Source organism: Urtica dioica, chromosome 9 (assembly GCF_054948205.1).
Source record: "Urtica dioica subsp. dioica isolate 48M chromosome 9, U.dioica_male_clone48M_v1_H2, whole genome shotgun sequence".
In the NCBI taxonomy this organism is placed as follows: Eukaryota; Viridiplantae; Streptophyta; class Magnoliopsida; order Rosales; family Urticaceae; genus Urtica; species Urtica dioica.
In genome coordinates, this window is record NC_142764.1 from 25,001,201 (window position 1) to 25,012,097 (window position 10,897).

Here is a 10,897-nt window from a genome sequence, read left to right on the forward strand (position 1 = left end):
GCCATACTTGACTGGGGTCTAATTCTATAAATGAAAGCTCACTCAATCAACCAATCACACATATTATATGTTCTCAATAGCCGATTACACTGGCAATCTTTTTAAGGGGCAATTAAAATCACTCTTATTTAAAAAATAGGCAAAGTTTTATTTTAGGGCGCTCTAGATTATTACCCTTTTTAAAACTTAAAATTGTGAAATAGCAACGTTTTAGTAATATTTGGTAATTAACCAATCTTTGATGCAATAAGACATAATTATCCTTATTTTTTCCTCTAATTCTTTATCAAAAATAAATTAAATGAAAATAATTTATTTATACCTAAATACTCTCTCTCTCTCTCTCTCTCTCTCTCTCTCTCTCTATCTATCCCTCTCTTTATTACATTTTTAGCCATAATAGAGGTTAAAAAAAACAGCATCTCGCAGTTAATAATCGGTAATAACTGTTAATAGGTTTCTGGTAGAAACCTATTAACAGTTATTACCGACTATTAGTTAAAGCAGAAACCTATTAACAGTTATTAACGATTATTAACTGCAATTTTTATGATTTTGACATTTGTCCATGACTAAAAAAATGTGATGAGAGAGAGATAGTGAACATGAAAAATAGAGAGAGAGAGAGAGAGAGAGAGAGATAGAGAGAGAGATAACTGAGATTCTAATAATTAAGGATTTTGAATGATAAATTAGATTTTATTAATTTCGAAAATAAATTATATTAACTAATTAATAAGGGTAAAAATGGTATAAACAATGTGCCACATAAGCAGAATGGCTATAAATCAAAAAAATTTGAAACGTATGACAGAATGAAATTCTTAGGTTTGAATTGGCTTAGTCAGTTACAAAACTCTTTATTTTATTAAAAACAAAAATAACCCACACCAGACCTAAATAAATTAATTAACTCATTATATTAATTTAATTTATTTCGGAAAATAATCTACCGTAAATTATAAACATGCACTGTTAATTTAATTAACTTCGATCTGATAGATTATTTTCTTAATAAAATGAAATTTAGATTAGATACTTAAAAAAAGGTCAAATAATTGCGTAGTTGTAATAAATACTTGATCTATTAAAATTTTGAACTAAAGAATAAATCTATTGCCTCTCACAAAATAATCAATAATTGATTGAATTTAAACATATTATCTGTGTATACTAAGTTGTATTACTGTTGCGATCCATGGGAGACTCTTTGGTAATTGACGACTATACATATTTCGATCAGTGGGATACAGATGAGCCTAAAAAGGAGAGAAGCTTGTAGAATGACAATGGTTTATCTTATTTATGTTCATGATGATTGATGCTCCTCCATTGATGGTAGTACAGATCGTGGGGGTTAAAGTCATTATCTCACGACCTCATTACCATTCATAGTTCTTAAGTGTTTTTTGTTTTTTTGTTTTTTTTTTTTTTTTAAATTCCAACGACTCGACACCACGTTGAAAATTACTATTTGTCAAAGAATTAAGTGATTCTAAACGAATTTGCCCAAAAACAAATCGTGACCATGTTGTTTCGTGACGACATGGTCTCTGTTTCTTGACAATAAGATCACAAAATATCAAGATTTTGTGATCATGTGGTCACGAAATCCAAAATTTTTGTGATCTTATTGTCACATAAACTTGGAATTTCGTGACAACAAAACCACGAAACATAATATTTTCTTGAAGACATTGTTAAGTTCTTTTTGAATTTCTCAAGAAATTAGTCCATAATCACTTGGTCTATTGAAAAATAGTGGTTTCCAACCTGGCGTCAGCTTGTGGATACCTTAAAACACAAAAACGAAACACTAAAAAAAACTTAAGACCACATAAATCATGGACACATTTGGATCGTACGTGAGATGATGACATGCATGTTTCATTACGCAAATTTGAAAATTAAAATAGATTGTTTACATGTCCATTAGAATATATCATTTTCTTGAATTTTTAAAGAGTAACATTAGTAAGGAAGTATATTTCAACAAAATAATACAAGTAATTATCTCACTATTTCACGTAAGGTTGACATTCATAGTTCTCAAGTGTTTTTTTTTTTTTTTTTTAATTCCAACCTTCAGTAGAAGTCAATTGTCATGACTGAACTAGCCATGCAAATGAAGTCAATTGCACAATACAGTAGCCCATGCCGATCAAGTAAGCAATTTTGATGGGGTCCCCTACATTGACTAATCATTTAGCCGTGTCGACAGAGGGTGTAAATTAACAAGAGATGTATTTCTTAAGATTTTGATATCAATTTCTACCACAGTTTACGTTTTAAACATGAATAATTGTGCTCGTGATGGTATGATCGTGTTTCAACTGGTTTAGCACAATTACAAGCGAGAGCTGAATCAGACGTGATATGTATGTCACGTCTAATATTTCGTGTAATATATTGACGAAAGTTAATACATGAGCGCCATCTAATATTTCGGCAGAAAATTCCGTTGTTGCTCGTACGCGGAAACCAAATAGACGGCGGTTTTGAAAAAGCACTGTAAAAAGTCTTTAACATCACCCAATTATATGATGCTTAAGAATAGCGTTGATTGGTTTTTATAGCTCTTTCCGGAAACTGTTAAAATCCAAAAGGTCAGACACTACTGAGTTACCTTAATTCAATCGCGATTTGTCGAAGTTGTAATCACGGTTATACAATAGCCACAATAAGACGCGGCTATTTGAAATATTGTCAAAGGGATATAATCGCGACTTTTCTCACGGATACAATTGCAAACAAAAATGATTCAGCCACGATATTTTGGGTATCAGCGGAGACAAATCTCACGCAGCTATCATCAATAAAACAAAAGTCTAACGTGAAATTCATTGATCTGTCTTGTCAACATTCTATTTATGTGATTCTCGTGGTTGTGTACTGTTCAAAAGAGAATACGTTTCATTTATTGTGTGTGAATAGTTTTGCGCATAAAAAAACTCAGAAACATCTATGTATCAAAATGTTTTAAAGGAAAAAATCACGCGTATATGCTCGTGGAAATATCTCAATTTAACATGCTAATTTCTTTTTAAATGTTCAATTCCGCTTCTAATTAAATGGAGGTGACATTTGAGTAAACGTATGTCGGGACTATTTGACAATTAATATCATCGTATTAAGTCTTACAGGCCCACACCCGTACGATCTTGGCGAATTTGCCATCTTTTGAATCTTTCGCCTATATAAGGCTGTATACAACATAATACACAAATATCATCTTTATCATATTTTCACTAAACTATATATATATATATATAGCGTAAATATCATGAAACAAATAATACAGGTTCGTCAGCACCCAAGTTCTATGGCGCCTTTTCATTCTTGGGCCAATTGTAAGCCTAGCCATTGGAACAATGAGTCGGTCACCAGCAAATATGATGTGAGAACTACTAGTCCGAAATCATATATATATATATATAAATATATATATACATCGATAATTTTTAATTAATAATATGATATTGTCAATTTACAAATATTATTAATATTTACATGAATACTACGTACTAGTAATTTCATTTTATACGTTGGTTACCTAGTAAGAAAATGATGAACTAGGCAGAGAGAGAGAGAGAGAGACAGAGAGAATAATTGGCGATGAACTCGGATCAATTGGATCTGATTTGACTGAACTGAATTCAACTACTAACTGATTAAAATACCTACATTATGCTTTGATCAATCTCAGCCATTGATTCATAACAACTTCAACTAATTGAGATCTAATGGCTGAGTGTTGATCAAGTCTTTAAGCTGTGACACATCAGCTTGGTTAACTTCAATACCTAGAATGTTATTGAATGAACATGCGCGTTCATCAATGATCTTATATATATGTATATATATATTATATATATATATAATATTATATATATATATATATAATATTATATATATATATATATATAATATTATATATAATCCCAACATTTGGGATATTGTTAGAAATATAGAGCTATTTCTAAATAGGATAGACTATCTCACTTGTCAAATTTAGTTTAGTTTGACAACTTCAGTTTGCAATTCTATTTTTGTATATTTTCTTTTGTTTTCAAAGTGTGAAACAGTTTTTCTATGGAAAATTGACATCAATAATAATGTCAATTGCTTGTCATTTACCAAAAATCAAATATTGATACATTTAGTACAAAATTTGTCATGAACTGAGTTGATTTTGTGATATATTGATCACGAACTGGTTGCAATTCATGCCCGATTTGATATTAGATGCGTCAATATTTGAGTTTTGATTGATTTTTGGTAAATGACAAACAAATGGTATTATTGTTATCAATTTCCCTTTTTCTATAGGCCAAAGACACCAACACTCAGTTGGTGGAGCCAAAAATTCAAGGTAGGGAGAAAAATTTGAAGACTAAAAAATTCAAGGGGACAAATTTGAAAAAATTGCATACATTTGGACCAAAAATATAAAAATACTAAAAAAAATTAAGATAAAAATTGCAATTTCTAAAAATTAAGGAAGGGCATTTGCCCCTCCAAAACGCAAGGTGGCTCCGCCCCACACTCACACTCCTATTTTTGTTGCCATATTCTCATTTTTCAAATACATATTATCAGATTGTGACATTAGTATTTTCACTAAAAACTATATATAGAGTAAAATTAATAAAATGAAACAATTTCAGGTTCATCTGCGTCCAAGATCTCTTCAGCTGGCTATGAAATCTCAAGCCGTTTTCGATGACTCACAGCATAGAAGATCTGCCAACTACAAGCCTAGCCTTTGGAAATGTGATTTCCTAGATTCCCTGACTAGCAAATATGATGTGAGAATTAGTTCATGTTAATATATATATATATATATATATATATATATATATATATATATATATATATATATATATATATATATGATCTATCCATAGCTGACTTCGGCTGATGGATGGAGGTGGAAGCCAAGGCATATGAATTCAGATAGTCATTCTCATTTTCGTGTTTCCCCCAATGAAAATTAGTCACTAGCTAATAACAATAGAGCATCTTTAATGGTAAGCTAAATGTCATATTTAGCTTACCATGTTACATGCTTCTCATTGATTGAAAAAAAAAATAGGGCCCATTTTTTGTTAAGCTAATGGTTAAGCAACTTGTTCTATAGAGCTAATTTGTTAAGCTAAATCAATAGCTAATATACAAAACAATGGTAAGCAAGTAGCTTAGAACTTTTGCTATTTACTAGTAAGTCCCTCCAAATATTAAGCAAATGACCATTAAAGATGCTAAGGTGATGACGATTGCTTATTTTCAGTGGGGCCATAGAAGGAGACACTAAATTGGGGTGACGTATTAACATTTCAAGCCTAATATTATGATGTTATTACTCATCAGATGGTATTTTTCAAACAAAAATATCATTTTCCTTTCTATATATAACGTGTAATTGTTTATTTTATTGTCTATTATTCACTTATTTATAATAATGTAACACAATATCTTATCTGATTTGAAATAAATTTTGAGATTGGTAAATAAATAGCCACTTAATAGAAGTTTTTTTTTTTAATAATAGTAAAAATTTGTGTTTTATTAAGCAATTAGCAAAAAAAAATAATGTACCTAAAATGTCCTCCCATTTCAAGCGGATAACTGAAGGGCAATCAAATATCAATCACAATCAATTAATTGACACCTCTCTCTCTCTCTCTCTCTCTCTCTCTCTCTCTCTCTCTCAAACAGATAAACATATCGCTCGATTTCTAGGGTTTGTGCAGGAACAATAATGAAGGCGGTGGAAAGCCATGAAGTTTGGGACGAGAATCTAGAGTCGGAGTTCCACACGATCAAGGAAATCGGAGTTCCGCGAGTTCGACGCCGATTGCCACATCTTCTCCGCTAATTCGATCGATCTCCTCCACCTCTCTGGCATCGATTTCAGCCACAACAACCTTATAGGAATTGACGCCTTCCGATTCGGCGAGCTTCTCATCACGATGCCACCCTCGATCCTCGCTCTCTGATGGATATCAACTGCGACAACCTCCGACACTAGGCTCTGGATCAGAGCCTCTAATGAAATTCTGTTTTGGGACCGGTATCGCTCCTTCGTGGCTTTCAGGTCTTCCCTCGTCGCGGAAATGATCGATGAACTTCGTCTCCGGAAAGGACGCCGATGAAGAGCTCGTGAAGAGTGATTTTCAATAGGGTTTGACCACTTAGCTTTGTGGCTAAGAGATTCGCGAGCGCGCTTTCGAGCGAGGCGTGAGAGAGGATTGTAGTTAAGTAGTGGTGTCTCGGGATCGGCTCTCATTCGTCGGCGACAATTAATCCGATTAACTATGACGAAACTTCTTCCGAAAATGATTTCGAACATCGAGAGTCTCGCGTTTACGTCGATCTGGCTGTTAGAAAGTCGCAAGTCCGCTTATTAACTGTGATAGTCAATCGGATTAACCTTCAAGGTTAATCCGATTAATTGTGATGATCCTCCTCCGAAAACGATCTCGAACATCGACGAGTCCCATGGCTACGCCGATCCGATCGTTCGAAGGTCGCAAGTCCAATTTTGTGTATCAACTGTGATAGTTAATCCGATGAACTGCGAATGTTAATCGGATTAACTCTGAAGGGTATAATTGATATTATATCTTGTTGGGTTTGAGTTTAGACTATTTACCTAATTAAACTCATAGTTGGACTATTATTTTAAAAGAAAACCTAATATGAGCTAGATAGCGAGCTAGCCCATAAATTTTTAAATCGAAAACAACAACAACAACAACAATAATAATAATAATAATAATAATAATAATAATAATAATACTTCTTTTGCAAATCGTTAACGTACCGTCCTTAATCTTAATCAATAATATCAAAACATTTACATATGATATATGTGTACTTGGCAGAAAAAGGAGCACACAAAGGAGGCTGAGAGCCTAATTAAGAAAGTGAAAAACTTGTTTGCGGAGATGGGAGACTTAAAAGTGATGTTAGAACTTATTGACAACGTAAAAAAGCTAGGATTGTCCTATCATTTTGAAGAGGAAGTGAAAACATGTCTGGAGCAAATAGCAAACACCTACATTATTGACACACCAAAATATGACGTCCTTCGAGAAGATCTCTATCTCACTTCCCTGTATTTCAGGCTCCTCAGACAGCATGGTTATCCAGTTTCACAAGGTAGTATCGATTTTAAAACATACACGTAATTCAAACTACCTAATAGCGCATATTTTAATGTGTAACTAGAAAATTTGAAAGGTTTCAATTATAGTGACTGCTAGACCATATATTTTACGTCGGATAAACATGCATTATATATGTTTGTAATATTCACAGACATGTTGCGCGGCTTCAGAAATGGCGTTAATAGCGCGTCGGAAGAGAAAGCCATGGTTGAGCTTTTGGAAGCCTCAAACGTGGGGTTCGAATGCGAAAACACCCTGGACGAAGCCAGAGCTTTCGCAAGAGAAACACTGACAACATGTTTTGGTTATAATTATGATTTGGCGAGCCACGCTTTGGAGCTTCCTGGGCATTGGAGGGTCGACTGGTTTGATGTCAAGTGGCAAATCAATATCCGGGAGAAAAAGGTCGTTCACGTGAACAGAGATTTGGTTGCCTTGGCCAGAATTAACTTCAACATAGTTCAAGGCTCGCTTCAGAAAGATATCAGGCATTTGTCAAGGTATTAATAATTTTCTATGACAGGGTTCCATATAAAAAAAAAAAAAAATTGTAATGAACGTTAGGATTCCTAGTAATTACCCTTCTCTTTGTCTTTTTCTGAATATATTAATGATTCGTCTTAGTAATTGTTGTTTTTGGATTGGGCATGAAGAAATGACAAAGATGTCTTCAAAAGGTTATTTTTGTCGTAGACAACTATAATCATAAAAGTGGAATAAAAAAGTCTTCCAATTAGTCATAGTCTTGAAAAAATCTTAGTTAGTTGTGGTCAAAAACACCAAACGTTCACTTATTTGAATTTACTATTAGTACGACAACTTGTGTGTTTAGTTAGACCAGGATCCATATTATGTCAATACTCGTCTTATTTTTTGGAAACAAGCGTCATCAAATAATTCAATTACAGTATAGTATTTATATTATATTTTTCTTTAATTTCCCGTTATTTATAATTTTTTGAAGCTTAAAAGATTATTCTTTAAAAAAAAAAATTACAACTTTTTTAAATGTATATATAGTTGGTGGAAGAGTGTTGGGTTGACTCAGAAGGTGGATTTTGCGAGAGATAGGCTGGTTGAGAGCTTCATGTGCAGTGTGGGACTCGCTCACCAGCCTCACTACACGTGTCTCAGAATATACCTCACCAAAGTTGTCTACTTCGTATTAATCATTGATGACGTTTATGACCTTTATGGTTCTCTTGAAGAGCTCAAGCACTTCACCAACGCCGTGGATAGGTGATTGTTCATGAATAGATCTTTTTACAGCCAATCCAGCTTTCATTAGTGTACTTACTATATACTTATTGAGTTACAAGACTAATATTATGTTTGGAATCATATTTATCAGGTGGGATTTCAAGGAAACTCAGAGCCTTCCAGATTGTATGAAGATTTGCTTCCAAGCGCTTCATGACACTACTTGTGATATAGCTAAAGACATAGAGACTGAGCTCGGTTACACACTAGTGTTGCCTCACCTCCAAAAAGCGGTATATATCTCTTTTAAGAATATGATCATCATGATATTTATGTGTATATGCATTATGTATATTTCCTCTTCGTTTTTACTATATACTACAAAAGGACTAATAATTGATATAATAAATACTAGTGGGCAGGTTTCTGTAAGTCACTACTTGTAGAGGCAGAATGGTATTACAATGGGTATATTCCGTCATTTGAGGAGTATCTAAGCAACGCATGGATTTCGTCCTCAGGACCACTTCTTTTCATTTCTGCGTTTTTTTCTACAAGACACGAACATACACATAAAGACATCTCAGACTTTCTCCAGGAAAACCATGATCTCATGTATAACATTTCTCTAATAATTCGCCTTTGCAACGACATAGGCACTTCCAAGGTACGTAATTAATTAAGTTTATAAAAAAAAAGTACGTAATTAAGTAGAAATTGGAGAGCATGTAGTCCGGTGTTAATAGGCGTTAAAATTATACCATGCTTCTAAATACATTAAGTTTAAATTTAAAGTATATATCTGTTTGTTGTTGGGTTTGGTATTTTATCTTTAAAAAGAAAAAGTAAATATTGTTCATAGTAATTTAAAAGGTAAAAAAATGTGGTATATGTATGGATACATGAATAGAGCCTCTTAAGACCCACCACTGCCCCTCCTAAAAAATAATATTTTTTTACCAAAATTTAATTTTTTCTCTCTTGTTTTTTACACTGAAAATTTACAAACTACCCCCTTCGAAAAAATCATTTTAGCCACCCCTATGTTTAAATCTAGCTCCGTGTATGTATCTAAAATTCCATTAATTTAAACTGAACTTAAGTTAATTAGCAACACTTACCTAAATATGCCACGCTTTTCTACAAAATTTGTGAATGCAGGCAGAGCAAGAGAGAGGCGATGCTCCATCATCGATCGTGTGTTACATGAAGGAAATGAACGCGACCGAGGATGTGGCACGAAAACACATCCGAGGCATGATTGCGAGCGCGTGGAAGAAGATCAACATGAAATGTTTTGGACCGTCCGATATGAATATTAATGATGTATCACCATTCGTCAACATAATGCTAAACGCGCCCCGTGTCGCTCATAGCCTCTATCAATCCGGAGACGCCTTTGGGGGTCAAGTGTCGGATAACAAGAAACGCTTGTTGTCTTTACTTGTTGAGCCTCTCGAAGCCGGTATTTGAGATCCCGTGTATATTTTGTTATTTCTAGGTTTGAAGTTTTCTAATTATTAAGGACTGATTTTGTATTTTGAACTGTTTTATATATTTTTCGGTTAGTTGTTTGAGTGATGAGGAGAGAGTTCGTTTAGCATTTGTAGTTGCATCATGTTACTTTCGTGAAATCAATATACCAGATAGTAGTATGTTAGAAATTATTATGGTCCTATTATTGAGATGGAGAAGACAAATAAAGATAAATGATAAATAATAATTAAACTATACATGACCATACTTTTTGAAATCTTAAAATTAACTAAATACTCGTATTCCTTACATCTATTATTAATTTACTTCTTATTTCACTGTTATTGCCCTAATATATTTTTATTATTTTATTTTATATATTTTGCAGTTTTTTTTCGACTAAAATTATTGTTTTCTAATTTCGAAAGTTGAACACTTTTAAAATTTAATTGGGCTTCTTATTTTCGTTAATGTATAAAAAAACTTCTTCTTTGCTAAATAGTCAATGTTTGAATGATTATAATTGATTAGCTACTGAATCTATTGACAATTTTGCCCAAATAATTTTCGCTCATTGACAATTAATGGGTGTGAGTTATTCGGACAAAATTGTCAATTAATTGTTGTTAATAAAATAGTGATTAATTAACTATAATTAATAAAATGTTGATTATTTAGCAAACAATAAATTTGATGTGTTTCGCCTATAAATTTCTTAAAAAAATGGTTATTTTTTCTCTGTCAAACATTTACGATTTGCTTGATGCATTTAGTCCTTAAATGTTTTATATATAGAAAACAAAAACAACCATAACGTACTGAATTTTGGCAAAATTGGTCCTATGATAAGTTAATAAACGAAATTTGCACGTGAGGGTATATTTAGAAAATACATATTTTCTGGACCATTTCCTAAAATTGATTTTTTTATTTTTTATTTTATTGTTTAGGCATCATCTAAAATTGAACCAAAAAAAAAATTCTATTTCCTAAACACCTGCCCATTTTTCTATCATCCGGAGGAGGAAATAACGTCTCGTAGACGACCT

At 32.8% G+C, this 10,897-nt stretch overlaps 1 protein-coding gene across 1 annotated transcript; it reads left to right on the forward strand.

Annotated features, from left to right (window-relative positions):
- The first annotated feature begins 3,304 nt into the window (after positions 1-3,304).
- Positions 3,305-9,954, forward strand: LOC149386128 ((E,E)-alpha-farnesene synthase-like). Its single transcript, XM_089625471.1, has 8 exons — positions 3,305-3,397; positions 4,668-4,808; positions 6,888-7,164; positions 7,324-7,672; positions 8,193-8,411; positions 8,524-8,665; positions 8,788-9,043; positions 9,538-9,954. The coding sequence occupies exons 1-8, from the start codon at positions 3,323-3,325 to the stop codon at positions 9,843-9,845; spliced, it is 1,767 nt and encodes a 588-aa protein (XP_089481597.1). The 5' UTR covers positions 3,305-3,322; the 3' UTR covers positions 9,846-9,954.
- The last annotated feature ends 943 nt before the right edge of the window (positions 9,955-10,897 follow it).